Consider the following 17,586-nt stretch of genomic DNA (forward strand, 5'->3'; position numbering starts at 1 on the left):
AGCCTATGTTTGGCCCATCATTTCCATTCACTTCTTTGTAATTCTATAGGTTTACTCAAATTCTTCTAAACACCCCAAGTATTTATTTTCGTAGTAATCCCTCAGCGGGGAATATTATTTTTGCCTCACATCTTCCATTTGTCTTCCACCTTGGCCTTCCCTGCCATGGAAATCTGACCAGAGTTCTCTTTTTCTGGGTTGTTGTCCCCTTAGCATTTGGTTTACACTGCTGTTCTAGCACTTTCACCTTGGATTATTTGTTTTCTCTGGATAGCTCCCTTTTGTCTCTCCAGGTCTAGTTTTCATTTTTTATAGCCAAGAACATTGATCCATGTGGAATAAACAATGGGTTCCTTTGCTCCCTTCCTTTGGTTGGGTTTAACCAAGTGATTATCACTGGCGATAAACAAATAAATAAAACTGGAATAATAAATAGCATTTGTTTTTCCTGTGCTTCCTTCCTGCTGAGTTGCTCTGGGTTCACACGTCTCTGCCAGAGCTAACAGCTCCTGTCCAATAGCCCTCCCCACATGGCTATCTCCGAGGTTCCAGGAACTGCTTCGTCTCCTGGCCTTCAAATTAGAGGCGGCAGTGACCTTCTGCTCTTGATGGTCCACGTGCTTCTTTTGTTTCACTGAACCAACTCTTACAAGTTACGTAACAGCAGAGTGTACCATCAGTTTCCTGCTTAGATCCCATGGGACACAAATGCTGACAATGCTCTCTGAGAAAGGAGATTAAATAAGAGAAGTTCTAGGTTGGTAGGATTAAATAGGAAATAATTCAGATTATAAATTATTGATTTTTTTTCCTTTACCGATAAAAGAAACAATTTACATTTTATTCTCACTCATTTTCTTCTGTCTAAAGCATTTAAGGCATATTTGATATGTTACCATATTAATTTATGAGGCTAATAAATTAAGATTAACCAAGATTTATGAGGCCTAAGAACAGAGTATTAGCTTGAGACAGGATACAGAACCTATATAAAAGATGTTAGATGGGAAGCAGAAACCAGCATCTTAGTTTAAGGGGATCAAGATCTATATTAAGATAGGGCTTTAAGTATCAATGTAATAAAAATGACAAATTATCTTAAAAATAGTTAGAGCCAGAGGATAGGCTCAAGAAGAATGCTGACCAAACCAGAGATTATACCTGGTTTTCAAGGAGATCTGGGTGCTTGTCACACAGAAGGCATTGCATAAATATTTACTGAAAGAATTGGAAATAAAATAATAAAGGAATACCGGAAAAGGAAGCATCTACTGCTCTTCTATTCAGAATCTTTAGCCAGCTGTCAGGTCTTAATATGTGCCATTTAAAGTACAGGAAGAGACAAACTCACATTTATTGATTGTTTAGTGTATCCTAGGCACATTTAATCCTTAATAAAATTCAAGAAGCAAATATTAAACTTTCTATTTTTACATGGTGATACTGAGGCTCCAAAAGGAGTAAGTAGTCCAAAGTGAATAACTTGGAAGCTAAACTGATTTTCCCAAATGCCATGTAAATCTTAGGTTGGTGGCAAGTCCATGACTAATAAAGAAATCTTTTTATTCTTATCCCCAGATTAGTATACATTTCCAGATATGATTGATTTCATATAAATTGGAAATGGAGTGAAATAAGAGAAATGGCTACATGATATCCTATTATTTCCCTCTTGAATGCTGGTTCCTTTATGGACCAAAGGGCAACATGAGACATTTCACTTGAAATTTAATCTAGAAATCTCAACACACTCTAGTTTAATTGATTCTAAACCTGTCGGGGGGCTTCCCAGGTGGTGCTAGTCGTAAAGAACCTGCCTGCTAGTGCAGGAGACACAAGGGCTGCAGGTTCGATCCCTGGGTTGGGAAGATCCCCTGGAGGAGGACATGGGAATCCACTCCAGTATTCTCGCCTCAGGGATCCTCATGGACAGGGGAGCCTGGTGGGGAGTCCATAGGTCGCAAAGAGTCAGCCGTGACTGAAGCGACTTAGTCATACAGTACAGTGAAACTGCTGGGAGACTGGTTGTATTATTTCTTGGATTCTTTGGGTGATATCATTCCTTTTCTTCACAATCTGTTCAAGGAAGACAAGTTCTGCCTCTTTGCCTAGGCTAAACCCTTCATCAACTCCTCATCTTTGCTTAGGTTCTATTCCAGCAGCCTCTCTTTAGCATTCTCACTTTTCCCCCACAAGCTGCTTCTTCCAGCCAAGAACTATCCTTCTTTCCCTTGTCTCGAAAGGGCTTCATTTTAATCCTGATAATATAATCTCCATCATTCTCATCATAATCAAACTTGGTGGATGATTTCTGCCTATAGACTTTTTCTGGACATATTTTCTGTCCTTTACTAACCAGTTTTACTCTCACATTAAAATAACACAAATCTGGACTCACATCCAAATCCAAACTCTAATAGTTATTAGCTGTGTGTTCTTTGGTGACCAATTTACTGTGCATGAATCTCTATTTCCTATTTTGAAAAACATAAATAATAATGTCAACATGCCATATAGATTGTCTTTACTAAGTTATACATTAATGTTTGATCTTTAGCTCTTAGTGAATACAGTAGATTTGCTACTAACCTTAATCTGCTATTACATTTCTTATCAGGTGTGTCATTTGTGATATTGACCATTGTATACTCAAGCTGCCTAATAAATAGAACTGTTTAACAAATCAATATGCTTTCTCAAAGTTTTTCTTTTTTCTTCTTGTTGATAAATTCAGTCACAAAACTGATCACTTTTGCTTCCTCTAGTAAGCTGGTATTCCATATGAGTAAAATTTGTGTCAACTTTACTAACCCAGGGCTTTATGAAATATGTGATTAATTCCTAATTTTCTTATTGATGTCAATACTATATGTTATATTTCCCTACCTTGACTTTTTCCATTTACATTTTTATACAAGTCACCTTTTGGAATAAGACAGGATGAGGACTTACAGATGAAAAATTAAATAGGTAGATGAGTAGGTAGGGAGATTAGTGAGACAAGTATCATTACTAACTAGTCTGGTTTTGCTCATATTATCACTTAGATTTGAAATACTATTCTCTGTCATACAAACCTATGAACATTATGTCTATCTTTTAGAATCTATCTAGTCTACCCTCTACCTACTCCTTTTAAACTTTCTAACCTGTGGACCAGAAGTGTTCTTTCCTCTGACCCGCATATCACTTTGTGAGTTATGTTGTAACATGGACCTTAGTCCTTCCTGTGATTCACTCTCTGGTCCTCTGAGGCTTTTCTAATTCTCTGTCCCTGTTGTAAGAGTCTAGTGACAGGGTACCTGTTTTTGGCATTTCTATAGCCCACAGTGCACTTAGCACTGTGGAACTGATATTCAACAAACACTCACTGAATTTTATTAAATTTAATTTGATGGGAATTTAGCTTTTAAAGCTACCTCAAAATTTATTCAAACTATGTGTATAACCTAAACATAAATAGCATTTTGGGGGATACTTATACCAAAAAATAATGGTTTCCTTTTATTAATTTCCCCAAGATTGGGCAGAAAAATTTAAAGTTCTAGTTTCATAGATGGCCATTTAACAAGTCATAATATACTCACCATCTTCCTAATCTTTGAATAATAAATAACATGATTTGTACAGAGTAAAATGAGAGTGACATGGGTTACAGTGAGAAAAAATGAGCATAGCGAGCATCTCCAGACAAAGAGCCAGTGCTTCTGTAGGAAGAAGAGCAAACGTGGGAACACAGAGATTGAAATTTACACAATAGAGCTGTGTCCGTAATATAATGATCAGAACAGAGAAAACTGTTGAAAACTGGGGAACAAGTCCAGTGCTTAAGTGTTCACAGAAGTATTTGTGTTTGCTAGGTCAGCGTTTGTAAGATGAAAAGAGATGATTCACTGAGGGAGAATGAAGACTTGCAGATGTCGTAATGGTGTTAAAAGAAAGAAGGAGAGGGGGTTCCGGATTAACTATAGCAAAGGTAAATTGGCTGAAGCAATTTATTAGAGCAGAATAAATGATCAAAATGAAAAAAGGGAGATTCTTATTAAAGGTGAAGGAGACACCTTGCTGTCCTTTCATGTTTCTAAATACTGGCTTCAGATTTCAGACAACCACACTACTGAGTTGGCTGCTTGGGCATGTGTATGCCTCTTTGTGCTTGGGGGTCCCCATACCTCACAACTAGGCATGCAAAGTCTGCAAAATGCGTGCTACAGTGGAACGCTAGGTCTCCATTTCCGAGCTCTCAGAGGAGCCCAGTGGGCTACAGCCCACGGGCCGCGGTTGGCCACCACCAAAGCCACTCAGTACCCAGGCGCTCTGTGTGACTGTCATAAAGGGTAGCGTGGCGCTTGACTTTAGAGCTTTGTGGTAGATTTTAGAGAAATGCCCGTGATATGTTCGCTCCCGCGTGCTCTTCCAGAATGTTTCCAAGCTCTTTCAAACAGGAGAGTCCATATTTTCTCCCATTAAAATTGGGAGGGCTTTTGTTCCTTTCTTGTTTGATAAACCATGGCAGTAGTGACATTCTGTGATTCCTTATGTTAGGTTATAAAACACGGTGCCCTCCTCTTGGGTGGTGCAACTTTGGAGCCCTGTGCCACCACGATGGAAGACTGCCGGCACCGACTAGAGAGAGAGAGAGACAGACAGAGAGAGAGAGAGAGAGAGAGAGAGAAAGAAGCCCCAACGGTTCCAGCCCGCAGATGGCTGAGCCTTCAGAGCTCACGGCGATTCTAGTCCCAGTCCGATTACAACCTCGAGAGGTACGAGCAAGAGCCTCCCAGCTGAGCCCAGAACGATCCCGTGATTACTGTTTATGCTACTAAGTTTTGGGGTGGTTGGTTGTGCAACAGCAGATAATTAGAACAGAATTTCCCCAAATCTATCAGGATGTGTATATCTAACCATCTAGAAAAGTGGACAGGAAAGCTCCTTGCTCTGGGTCACTTTGTGAATCCGTGTCATTGGTAGGACTGGGATTCAAATTTAGTTTCCAGCTTTGTTCAGACCTCTGGTCCACTTCAGTTACGAGAGACGGGAAACACAATACATGCTAACATTCACTGGCGAGAAAAGTTATAACACATAATGTGCTTTCCAGCTAGATTTTTAAGAGGCTGCCTACTGAGTTACACAGGGCACACTAACGGCGCTCGTCGGCTGAGTGTACACCTTACATCAGAATGCTCTCGCAGATTGACGCGTTGTGCTTTGCATGTATTTCTGAAGTCTGATTTGACTGATGTTCTTTTTAAAGTGATGTCTGGAGGTATAAAATATCAATATTTTCCTGTTTAACAGTACAGGGAAAAATTAAACAGTACCACAAATGCCTGTAAGTAGTCTCACTGCTAATTAGTCATGCTGAAGATAAACAACCCGCCCATCATCATTGCAGCTTCCTTTAAGTGTATGCAGAACACTGAATTGGAAATAAAACAACTGGAGAATAGTCCATTTGCAAAGAATTTGTTATCTTGGTAGGTATACTAAATAGACACATAAGAAGGATAATTCAGAACACATTCAAGCCAAATATAAATAAACTGTCTTTCAGGCAAGCTACACTTAAGTGCTGAAGGAACCGAAAGTAAAGTGGTAGAAAAATTATAAAGTCCTGAAAAATTATAAAGGTTAAGCATATTAAATATGCATATTTAAAATTCAAGTTACAAATGAAGCATTTCCAAACATTTAAGCATTTAGTGATATGGTGCTAGACTCATTGTCCTTATTTCTGAACACTATTAAGTTTGACCATACTAAATTGCCAATTTTTGACAGTTTTTTACAAAATTGGCTATTTCATGTGGTTCAGCCTCATCTATCAATTTGGTGAAGAGCTTGTCCCAGACTCAGACACTCAACCCCTGCCAAGGACTTTATTCATTTGACATATTTTCAGTCATCCTTTTAAAAATTCCCAATGAGAAGGAAAACAATTTTCTAGAAAATATATACTATATTGTATTAGATCAAATTATTAGCATTCCCATCCACACACTACATTTACAGTTTTTAATAGTAGATTACTTGAGGGCATTATTTTAAAATTTTAATTGCTTCTGTTTAGATTTAAGGTAGTTATCATGCATTTTACTACCTGAGAACCTTAGATTGAAGGATTATATTCACAAACCCAATTCAGGCTGTGTCCCCACTGGGGACCAGCATCACAGGAGATGGCAAGAACTGACAGTAACATGATTTCGGTTCCATAGTAACTTTCTTTGAGGAGCATCAAGTACCTCACAGTCATTAGCTAAACAATCCTCTTAACAAACCTAGGAGGTAGGACAAAAACTTTAATAGTGAATTCAAATGATTGAATTCCTGCTATGATTAATTTTTTAATAATGGTGTCAAACTTATCAGTTAATAGCCAGTCATTGGTTAAAAAAATAATTTAAAAAAGTTTGTAATTTGGGGGTATTTCCAAAGGAAAATCTGATATTAGAAATTAACATTACTGTGTCATATGTTTTGGAATTTGCTTTCCATCAGTGAAACTTTTAAAATTTCAGCACAGAATTGATAAAATTGATAAAATTTATATTGTGCATAAAATATACACAGGCAAAACCATTTTGAGGCTCCTGGTTTATGTTATCTGAAGAGGCTTAGATTCCATTCTGGATCAGCATATTATCCCCACTGCCCAGCTGAAAATTTTTATCCAGAAAGTCTTAACGCTTTCCTCCCCAGGCTTTGAGAGGTTAAGCAGTGCTTCAAGCAGGCAGCCAGTTGTGCAAGATGAAATACAAGGATATCTGTTGCTAAATCACCTCCAACACATACCTTCCCACACACATACCATATATTAAATTACATGTGTGCACATACACTCAATTGCTTCAGTTGTGTCTGATTCTTTATGGCTCCATGAACTGTAGCCTGCCAGGCTCCACTGTCCTTGGGGTAAGAATACTGGAATGGGTTGCCATGTCCTTCGCCAGGGGATCTTCCTGACCAGGGGCTGAATCCACATCTCTTGTGTCTCCTGCGTTGCAGGCAGATTCTTTACCACTGAGCCATTGGCGAAGCCCATAAAATTTCATAGCTATATCCAAAAACAGGACCTTTACGTGATACGAGGTAATATGAAAATGGCTTACACAAAACTTTATTCATAAATATTGAGTACTTTTTATTCTCTAGGTATTAAGTGCTTAGATGTATTGAATCATAATCTACACATTTCATTACTTTGAGTATTAATAAATAGAGTTTTATCAACTCTAGCCTTTAATAATGCTTCTATAATTTATAATATAACCAAGAATTCATATGACATTATAGTAAGATATCTAAATTGCTAGAATATGCTATATAACAAATGCATCAAACACTGATACTGTAAGTTTCCTAAATACTTCATGTGCAACATTTTTCATCCACAGCATTATTAGATTCTTAAAACCAATAGGTGAGATTTGTGGGTTACCTAGTTTTTATACTCTGCTTTCCAACTTTCTCCAGATTCTACACCAAATGTTGAATCTGAAAATAGTCCTTCCCATCTTGTACTATCTGCTCTTTGACTCTGTTACGGCAGCAAACCTTTTACTTCTTGTCTTGCAGGAGGCCATACGTTTTTGGGTTGGTCTGCTTTTCACAACAACAATGTGTATAGCAAAACTTGCCCATGAAGGCTGTGAAAGGGGAACAAACATTCTTCCACTGGTACAGTCTACATTATTTTCTTTCTTCTTTTTAGAGCTTTTCCTCCTTTTTGGCTAGAGAGATGCTTCATGGCTATAAGTGTGAAACACGTGCCATATTTTGAAGACCTGGAATGGAAAAATATAAATTATGTCATTAATAAATTCATATACTGACTACATACATAAATGATAATATTTCAAATACACTGAGCTATATAAATGATATTATTGAAAGAATTTCACCTATTTTACTCTTTTAAAGTGGTTACTAGAACACTTTAAGATATTTTCAAAGGACACCACTGCTCAAAAAACTGCAAAGCTCCTGGTCCAGGAAAGAAGCTCAGGCTTGTTGCTTAGAATTGTAAATACTGGGGATATTCACTATGGAGGGGCTGCATGTTACCTTAGGCGTGAGACAAACGGAAGAAAGGTAGGTAGAGCCACTGTAATCGGTTATCTACATGGAATTTCAGATTTTCCTAGTTAGGGTGTGGCTCTGCTTTCAGCCTTCAGAGCAACAATGTGAAACAGACCAGGTAAAACCAGTGAACTCCATCAAACTTGAATGGCCACATTATGGAACGCGTGATCTCAGTGAAAAGCCTCTGGTCTTTATTATTTCCGCTGTATCCATGAAGAAACTAAGGTTTAGAGTAGTTAAGTCACTTGCTCAAATCACAAAGCCAGAAAGACACAAAGGCAGACTTTTGAGCCAGTTCTGCCTGACTTTAAACCTCTCCTTAAACCGTGTGTCTTCTTCCTCCCCTAAGGGGATATAGCTCCTGCCTTTAAGTAACTCTCACCCTGGTGAAGAAATACTCATTATTTTTAAATTACAAATTATTTATTACAACCTGGACTCCAATTTCCTTTCTGGTTAGTTTGCTGTACTTTTAGAGACAGAGTTTTGCCTGTATCGTTTAAAACTTTCTGGAAAGTGAAGGGATATGGATGGAGAACTTTGATGTCTTGTCTTGGCACAACAACAGATTTTAAGGACCCATCCTTGTGAGACATCCTGGAATATGAAGTCAAGGGGGTCTTATGAAGTATCACTGTGAACAAAGCTACTGGAGGTGATGGAATTCCAGTTGAACTATTTCAAATCCTGAAAGATGATGCTGTGAAAGTGCTGCACTCAATATGCCAGCAAGTTTGGAAAACTTAGCAGTGGCCACAGGACTGGAAAAGGTCAGTTTTCATTCCAATCCCTAAGAAAGCCAATGCCAAAGAATGCTCAAACTACCGCAAAATTGCAATTATCTCACACGCTAGTAAAGTAATGCTCAAAATTCTCCAAGCCAGGCTTCAGCAATACGTGAACCGTGAACTTCCAGATGTTCAAGCTAGTTTTAGAAAAAGCAGAGGAACCAGAGATCAAATTGCCAACATTCACTGGATCATCGAAAAAGCAAGAGAGTTCCAGAAAAACATCTATTTCTGCTTTATTGACTATGCCAAAGCCTTTGACTGTGTGAATCACAATGAACTGTGGAAAATTCTGAAAGAGATGGGAATACCAGACCACCTGACCTGCCTCTTGAGAAACCTGTATGCAGGTCAGGAAGCAACAGTTAGAACTGGACATGGAATAACTGGTTCCAAATAGGAAAAGGAGTACGTCAAGGCTGTATATTGTCACCCTGCTTATTTAACTTATATGCAGAGTACATCATGAGAAACGCTGGTCTGGAAGAAGCACAAGCTGGAATCAAGATTGCCGGGAGAAATGTCAATAACCTCAGATATGCAGATGACACCACCCTTATGGCAGAAAGCAAAGAGGAACTAAAGAGCCTCTTGATGAAAATGAAAGAGGAGAGTGAAAAAGTTGGCTTAAAGCTTAACATTCAGAAAACTAAGATCATGGCATCCAGTCTCATCACTTCATGGTGAATAGATGGGGAAACAGTGGAAGACTTTATTTTTCTGGGCTCCAAAATCACTGACGCTTACTCTTTGGAAGGAAAGTTATGACCAACCTAGACAGCATATTAAAAAGCAGAGACATTACTTTGTCAACAAAGCTCCATCTAGTTAAGGTTATGGTTTTTCCAGTGGTCATGTATGGATGTGAGAGTTGGACTATAAAGAAAGCTGAGCGCTGAAGAATTGATGCTTTTGAACTGTGGTATTGGAGAGGACTTTACAGAGTCCCTTGGACTGCAAGGAGATCCAACCAGTCCATCCTGAAGGAGATCAGTCCTGGGTGTTCATTGGAAGGACTGATGTTAAACTGAAACTCCAATATTTTGGCCACCTGATGCTAAGAGTTGACTCATTTGAAAAGACCCTGATGCTGGGAAAGATTGAAGGTAGGAGGAGAAGGGGACAACAGAGGATGAGATGGTTGGATGGCATCACCGACTCAATGGACATGAGTTTGAGTAAACTCTGGAGTTGGTGATGGACAGGGAGGCCCGGCGTGCTAGGTTCATGGGGTTGCAAAGAGTTGAACATGACTGAGTGACTGAACTGAACTGAATCCTTGTGATTAAGTTGATCCAGGGAACATTAATGGTGTCTGTGGCTTAGAACAAGATCGTTCTAATTATAGTATTTGCTGTTTTCTCAATTCACCAAAACAACTGCTCCAATAGTGAAACAACTGCTCCAATAGTGCTTGTCCCTTTCTTGCTTTCTCTTCTTTAGATCTGATTTTATTCAATCAGATCCTATTCTCACTTCTTCTGATTTTAGTTGTGAAGGAATTAGTCGTATTTATCTCTGCAATCTCATTGCTTAGCCCAGCGTCTAGCACCCAGTTGATGCTTTGTCGTCCATTCGTGATAGGAACACACTTCTCTGCAGTTAGCATTCATCAGAGGTTGACTGTCTCCTAAGGGCTAGGCATGATGCTGGGGATGGGTAGTGCATACAGAGGCATGCCATACTTTTATCTGATGGGAAATAAGGGCACATCAGTGTGATTAAAAAAAAAAAAATCTGTCCTTGTGTAAGCATAGGAACACCTGTGTGGGAACAGCTGGTTTGTTGTAAGTCTGAAAGATTTCCAGAGGAAGCACTTTTTAAGATGAAACCTCAGGGAAGCAATAAACAGGGAGAAAAGACTAGGGAACTCGTGGAAAAGGAAAGGCATTCCTAGCCAGATGAACCGCTGGTAAAGAGATTCTGGACCTGGGATTTGTACAATTTGGAGTTTGGCTGGAGAGTCTAGTTGGGGGAGGGGTGACATTCAGAGGAGTGCGGGGATGGAAGGGGTTAAGGAAAAATGTTCAATCATGGTTGAAAGATTTCAAAAAAGTAATACATAATATGATGCAATTCACTAAGAATTTCTAAGATGATTCATTTAGAGTACACATTTTAGGCTATTTCATCTTATAAGCGTACTTTATGCAATTAAAAAGATTAACATGGATTGCAACCTGATAATACTGGAGACCTCATATACACATATGCATATGTATTATACATCCACTTCATTACATTTCTATGGTCTATAACATACTTATCATTAGGGACACTTACCTCATGATAAATGAGCTTCATTAGTAGTGGTATGAGACTTTATTATTCATTCATCTATAAAGATTATAAAGCTTCTATTAATTCATTTCCCAAGAACGAGTATTTTAAATTTTAAGGTGTTTTCTGATGTTAGCTTTTAAGTGAAGAAGGCCAAAACCAATTATTCTTCTTAATTTGACTGGTTTATAAATTTAGGGGAGGCTGGGATAAAAGGATTGCATGAAGATGGACAATTTACACTCAGTTTTAAGTCTTAGACCTTCGGCAAATACACTGTGTTCTTTCACTGGCGCATTACAGTCTCAGGCAATCTAACTTCAAAACTGATATAACATTTTCTGGGGATGTGGCTTACGGGGATCAATGAATTAAATATAGTTTTTAATACTCTAAATAATAATTTATTACTTCTTAAAAATTAGAGTTTATTGTTTGTGTGTATGTTAAATTCAAAGAGAAGGAATCCTAAGTAGGCATATGGAATTTTTAAGACATGAAAATCTGTACATTATTTTGTTAATGGATAAAGTTCATCTATAATACTATAATTTGTGAAGCAATCTACTTGTGCCACAGTATACTTTTTCCCCTTTGAACTTTATATAAATTAATGATTCTTTATGTTTCCGCACACAAAAGGATGTCCCAGGAGGAACAGGCAGAAGTGAGGTTCATTTGCATCTCTAGCCTCACTCTTCATCACAAATAATGCTGATCTTAAAAGACTGTACCTGTGTTGTGTACAAATGGAAATTAAAGTGAGCTTAAATTCTTATAATTTTCATTTGTGACCTGACTCTTGGGGTTAGATAACTAATAAAATGTAAACCATTTCTCTTGCACTATGGAGTTGAAAGGGAAAAGGAGAGATTAATCAAAGGACAGATCAAGATGGGAAACTAGGAATAAACAGACTAAGTTTCCTCCCTGGCTCCGTCCCTCCCTTCATAAACAGTTATTAAGCATCTACTATGAATCAAACACTGACGAAATGAGAGAACCGTCGCGTTACCACAATCTGTGATTAGTTTTGTGAACTGAAATCAGATTTCAGTTTTAAAAATTCTTCAACTGCACATAGTGCATGCAGTTTACTAGGCAATCATGACATCGGAATGTAATAGAGGTTCATTCATTTCGCCTTTCACTTCAAAAAACCATGCTAAAACCACTACGAGAGATTCAACCCCCCTCCCCCGCTGCCAGTCTTTTGACAATCAAAACCCTCCTGCCAACATTTGTCGTCATTTCAGATTAGGAGCCTAGCTTTTTTTTTTTTTTTTTTTTTAATAATCCAACCCCCTACCCCACTTTCCACCTTAATGCCAGCATAAAAACACAGTTTTACTGGGCGAACAAGGGCAACGGAAGAGAAGGACGGACGGAAGAAGGGAATGAAATGAATGAAGGAGAGAAAGCTGGCCTTTCCCGTTCGCGGTCGGATCCCTGCCCGCTTCTCCCCGTCTCCCCACTCGCTGCCAAGTAGCATCCCCTCCAGGCTCTGCCCTCGGCTCCGCCCCCTAGCGCCGGAGCCCGGCAGCCAGAGGCTGGCACCGACCTCTTTAAATGACAGCTGCGGCCCGGGTCCCAGGCCTGGGCTTGACGTCAGCCTCGCCTCCCGGGCCGCCAGGGGTAGTTAGCGCCCCCGTCCGCGCTCCGGGCTCCGGCGCGCTCGCCAGCTGCTGGGGCGGCGAGTTTTCCTCGCTGCGGCCCCTCCTCCCGCCCGCCCCGCGGAGAGCCGAGCGGCCGCCTAAGACTGCCTCCCGCCAGTCTCTCTCACACTTCCCCGCCTTCGCCCCAAAGGAGCAGCCGCTCCTCCTGGCGCCTCCGCCGCCGCCGCGGCGCCCGCAGAGCTCCTCTCCCGCGCGCCGCTCCCCGATGGAGCCCGGGCGCCGCCGCCGCCGCCGCCCCGAGCCCTGAACCGGGCCGCCCCGGCCGGAGGAACGCGCCGCCCGGCCCGAGGGCGCAGCAGGCGCACCCCACCGGGGCGCAGGGCACGGGTTTCGGGAAGGAGAAAGTGCTGCGCTCCAGGGTCCCTTGGCCGGCGGCGGGGGGACCATGGCTTTGAAGGACACGGGCAGCGGCGGCGGCACCATCCTGCCCATTAGCGAGATGGTCTCCTCGACCAGCTCCCCCGGCGCGTCGGCAGCCGCCGCCCCGGGGCCCTGCGTGCCCTCGCCCTTCCCCGAGGTGGTGGAGCTGAACGTAGGGGGCCAGGTCTATGTGACCAAGCACTCGACGCTGCTCAGCGTCCCGGACAGCACTCTGGCCAGCATGTTCTCGCCTTCCAGCCCCCGGGGCGGCGCCCGACGCCGGGGCGAGCTGCCCAGAGACAGCCGGGCGCGCTTCTTCATCGACCGGGACGGCTTCCTTTTCAGGTACGTGCTGGATTACCTGCGGGACAAGCAGCTCGCGCTGCCGGAGCACTTCCCCGAGAAGGAGCGGCTCCTCCGGGAGGCCGAGTACTTCCAGCTCACCGACCTGGTCAAGCTGCTGTCGCCCAAGGTCACCAAGCAGAACTCGCTCAACGACGAGGGCTGCCAGAGCGACCTGGAGGACAACGTCTCGCAGGGCAGCAGCGACGCGCTGCTGCTGCGCGGGGCGGCGGCCGCCGCCCCCTCGGGCCCCGGGGCGCACGGCGGCGGCGGCGCGCCGGACAGGCGCTCGGGCTTCCTCACGCTCGGCTACCGCGGCTCCTACACCACGGTGCGAGACAACCAGGCGGACGCCAAGTTCCGGCGCGTGGCGCGCATCATGGTGTGCGGGCGCATCGCGCTGGCCAAGGAGGTGTTCGGCGACACGCTCAACGAGAGCCGCGACCCCGACCGGCCGCCCGAGAAGTACACGTCCCGCTTCTACCTCAAGTTCACCTACTTGGAGCAGGCGTTCGATCGCCTGTCCGAGGCCGGCTTCCACATGGTGGCGTGTAACTCCTCGGGCACCGCCGCCTTCGTCAACCAGTACCGCGACGACAAGATCTGGAGCAGCTACACCGAGTACATCTTCTTCCGTAAGTTCGCGGGCTCCGCGTGCTCCCCGCTCCCTCGCCGGCCCCCGCGGGCTCCGCGTGCTCCCCGCTCCCTCGCCGGCCCCCGCGGCTCCCGGCGGGTCTGCGGTCCCTGCGCGCCCCCCGCCCACCGTGGCCGACTTGATCTTGGGGTTCGCGCCTTGCTGGCTGGCTTTCGGCGCCTGTCTTCCACAGCTCAGGAGCACGCAGTGCCCACGCAGTCCTGCTCCTCAACTTGACTGATCTTGCCCTCCTGCCCTGCCCAGCCCGTGGAGGCGCTGGGTGTCCTTCTATTACCCGGGGCTGGGAAGAGACCCGAGCGCAAGGCGCCAGGCTGAGCGCCTAAGTGCCCCCGTCTCTCTGCCGCCGCTGGTCTCCTGGGGGTCAACGTACGTGGGTCCCGGGGGTGCCCCTCCAGAGACAGGGTTGGCATCAAGGTGTCGCCGCGCCCCGCTGGCCTCCTGGTGGTGAGGTCCGCGCAGGAGCCTCCCATTATGGGTGATTTCAGTAGTGGGCAACAAGAAAAGTGGCGATTAAGTCTGCAAAGCGCCTCAAAAGTCCGGGGAAAAGAGGCTTCCCTTGACCCGTATAAACCTCAGATTTCCCCAGCGCCAGATTTCCCCGATCTTCTGTAATTGTGTGTTTTGGACGGAGTGGCGCGGAGGGAACGGACTTTGGTTGTCTGAGTGCTGCTGTCAGGGTTGGAGGTTAGGAAGGGACACGGTGTGCATGCGTGCACGTGTGTGTGTGTGTGTGTGTGTGTGTGTGTGTGTGTGCGCGCGCGCGTGTGGTTTTATTTCCTTTCTGGGCACCTCCAGTGCGAATGAGGGATTGAATCCACTTTCCCAGGGGGAGTAAATGCAGTGAACTTAGAGAACGAGAGAGAGGATTTGGAGAGCATCTGGCATGATGCTTTTTGTAGTGCACTTGGCCTGGCGAGGGCGATCTGCGGATCAAGTTCACGAACTCCTCCGAGCATCCCTGGGGCTTGGGGGATGGGCGGCCGGGGCGGAGACAATCCTCAGTGACGCGTATAAAGCGAGGAGCCCTGCAACCCGAGAGCTGTTTGGACAAATGAAAAGGCACCTTCCGTGGCAGCGGGGGCATCATTTGGCAAACTTTTTTTTTTTCTTTGTCAAAATACAGGAAGACTGAAAACTTTACTGTAGTGTTAGGGAGAGTAGCACTGATAGCCTACGATGGAAATAAGCCCAGCGTCCATTGTATTTATTTATTTGAGTCATTCACTGTTTGGGACTCAGGCAATTTTTGCACTTTATTTTGACTGGGAAAGTGGAAAGGACCTTTCCTTTCAACTCTATTGGCAGTTGCTCATTGTTTGTATATTCTAGTAACCTTGGAGGTAAGGGTGACAAAATCCCCAAACTTAAGATTTTTTAATAGTGTTGATTGTCCTAAGAAAACCATCTCAACAGAAAAGCAAAGAAAGTGGCCATTGAAGTGCTAGATAAAAAGCTATTTGTCTTCAGGATATAATTGTCTTATATGTCACTTATATGTGTCATTTTAATACAAATGAGTCTATATACAAAACAGAAACAGACTCTCAGACTTAGGAAAAATAGTTACAGTTACCAAAGGGGGAAGGGGAGGAGGCATAGAATTGGAGTGTGGGATTAACAAACTACTATACATTCAATAGATACTCAACAAGAATTTACTGTATAGCACAGGCAACTGTATTCCATATCTCATAATCAAAATGGTAAATAATGGTAAATGGTAATAATTTGAAAAATATATATATAAATGAATCACTTTGCTGTACACCTAAAATTACCACTATTTTGTAAATCAATTACATTTCAATAAAATCTAATTGTCTTAATTATATGAAAGTCTTATTTGTCACACAATAAAAAGATCAGTAGTCAGAAAAGCCACTCAAAGGAAGGGACCTTTATTGACACTTAACATCTAAGCATTTATGGCATTTCAATAAGGGTTTATTTCCAAGCACTTCAGAAGATGAGAGGAAATGAATTTCTCGCTTTTTGTAGTGACTTTTAGTTAGAGAAGATATAAACATAAGTGCTCTGAAGTTAAGGGTCTTGCATTTCAGAATCTTTCACAGTTTTGGTCTTTTTCCCCTAGAAACTTGGGGACTTGAAAAATGTCCATTACTTTGATTATGAAGAAGGTTCTCTTTAAATTATGAAAAAGTGCTCATGAGATAGTATAGCGAAATTGGAAACTCAGCCAATTTAATTCAAAAGATGATTTGAGAGATTGTTTGGAATTTAGGATATTTCATTTCTTGCGCTAGAAGTGAAACAAAATAAAATATTTATATTGTGAATAACTACTTGCAGAGTAATCACGCAGCAAATGAGTTCTGAGATTCATTCATAAAAGTCTCAGAAATCTAAGGAAGCAACTTCTAGCATTTTCCTTTGATTATCCTGTTGGGGAAAATACATAATTCCAGATTAAATATGCCTCTTTTGAAGCAGTATTCCTGTAGACCAACCAAATATAGTTGCCATTTTTTTAATTTGTGATATAAAATTTATCTCAAACCCTGTTATACACACATTTATTTTATGCTTTGTATAGCTTGAAGCACATTTCACAAATTATATTGGAAGGGATTCCATTTAATGTTGGTTAATGAAAATGCTCTGTATTTCCATCATGTTTAGTATAAGTAATAATGTTACATATACCCTGGTGGTTCAGCTGGTAAAGAATCCACCTTCAATGTGGGAGACCTGGGTTTGATCCCTGGGTTGGGAAGATCCCCTGGAGGAGGGCATGGCAACCCACTCCAGTATTCTTGCCTGGAGAATCCCCGTAGACAGAGGAGCCTGGTAGGCTACAGTCCATGGGGTCCCACAGAGTCGGACACGCCTGAGTGAGTAAGTATACAACACAGAGTGTAGTTATCTTGTTTAGTAGCCTCTACTTTTAAAAGTCAGCGTTATTCATAAAAACAACAACATTGGATGAACTTCTTTGACCACCGTTTTAGAGGCAGACAGGGTCTTATTATCTTTTATTTTCCCTTTGATATAATTCTTTCAAAAATATTTATTTAATGTATAACACGTATCAGTCATTTTAACAGCTTTTAAAATTCAAGCTTCATGTGAATCTAGGAGTTTGAAACTACTCTGAAAATTATAGAATTGCAGTTTATACACTTGAATATCAATTTCAACTCTTCACTGCCTTTTCCCACCCCACTTTTCCCCTGAGTTTCTGTAGAGATGGAAGGAGAGTGGCAAATGTTTCAGTGATCCCAGACACTGCTATTTGCCAAATGTGTAATCTTGACTAAATTATTTCAGTTTTCTCACCTATGTAAATGAGATTATTATAGTATGAATTTTATAGAATTTGAGAACTAATGTGCAATGCTTAGTCTAGTGCTTGACCTATACTAAGAGCTTTAAAAAT

General features: G+C 42.3%; 1 protein-coding gene and 1 long non-coding RNA gene across 3 annotated transcripts in view; one reads left to right on the top strand and one right to left on the bottom strand.

Moving 5' to 3' along the window:
• Nucleotides 1-5,452: 5,452 nt before the first annotated feature.
• LOC139030191 (uncharacterized) lies at nucleotides 5,453-14,120 on the bottom strand. 2 transcript variants are annotated; one of them, XR_011482472.1, is made up of 2 exons: nucleotides 14,034-14,120; nucleotides 5,453-7,790 (listed from the first exon to the last, which is right to left on the bottom strand). It is a non-coding gene; the product is annotated as an uncharacterized lncRNA (long non-coding RNA). The 2 variants fall into 2 exon arrangements; XR_011482473.1 differs by lacking the exon at nucleotides 14,034-14,120 and adding an exon at nucleotides 11,160-12,441.
• KCTD8 (potassium channel tetramerization domain containing 8) overlaps nucleotides 12,922-17,586 on the top strand; it is a 257,630-nt gene continuing 252,965 nt past the window's right edge. The window contains exon 1 of the mRNA XM_020869383.2: nucleotides 12,922-14,169. Coding sequence (XP_020725042.2) covers nucleotides 13,218-14,169 — 952 coding nt within the window. The 5' untranslated portion in view covers nucleotides 12,922-13,217. The remainder of the gene's footprint in view (nucleotides 14,170-17,586) is intronic.

Source organism: Odocoileus virginianus, chromosome 21 (genome assembly GCF_023699985.2).
Source record: "Odocoileus virginianus isolate 20LAN1187 ecotype Illinois chromosome 21, Ovbor_1.2, whole genome shotgun sequence".
Classification (NCBI taxonomy): Eukaryota; Metazoa; Chordata; class Mammalia; order Artiodactyla; family Cervidae; genus Odocoileus; species Odocoileus virginianus.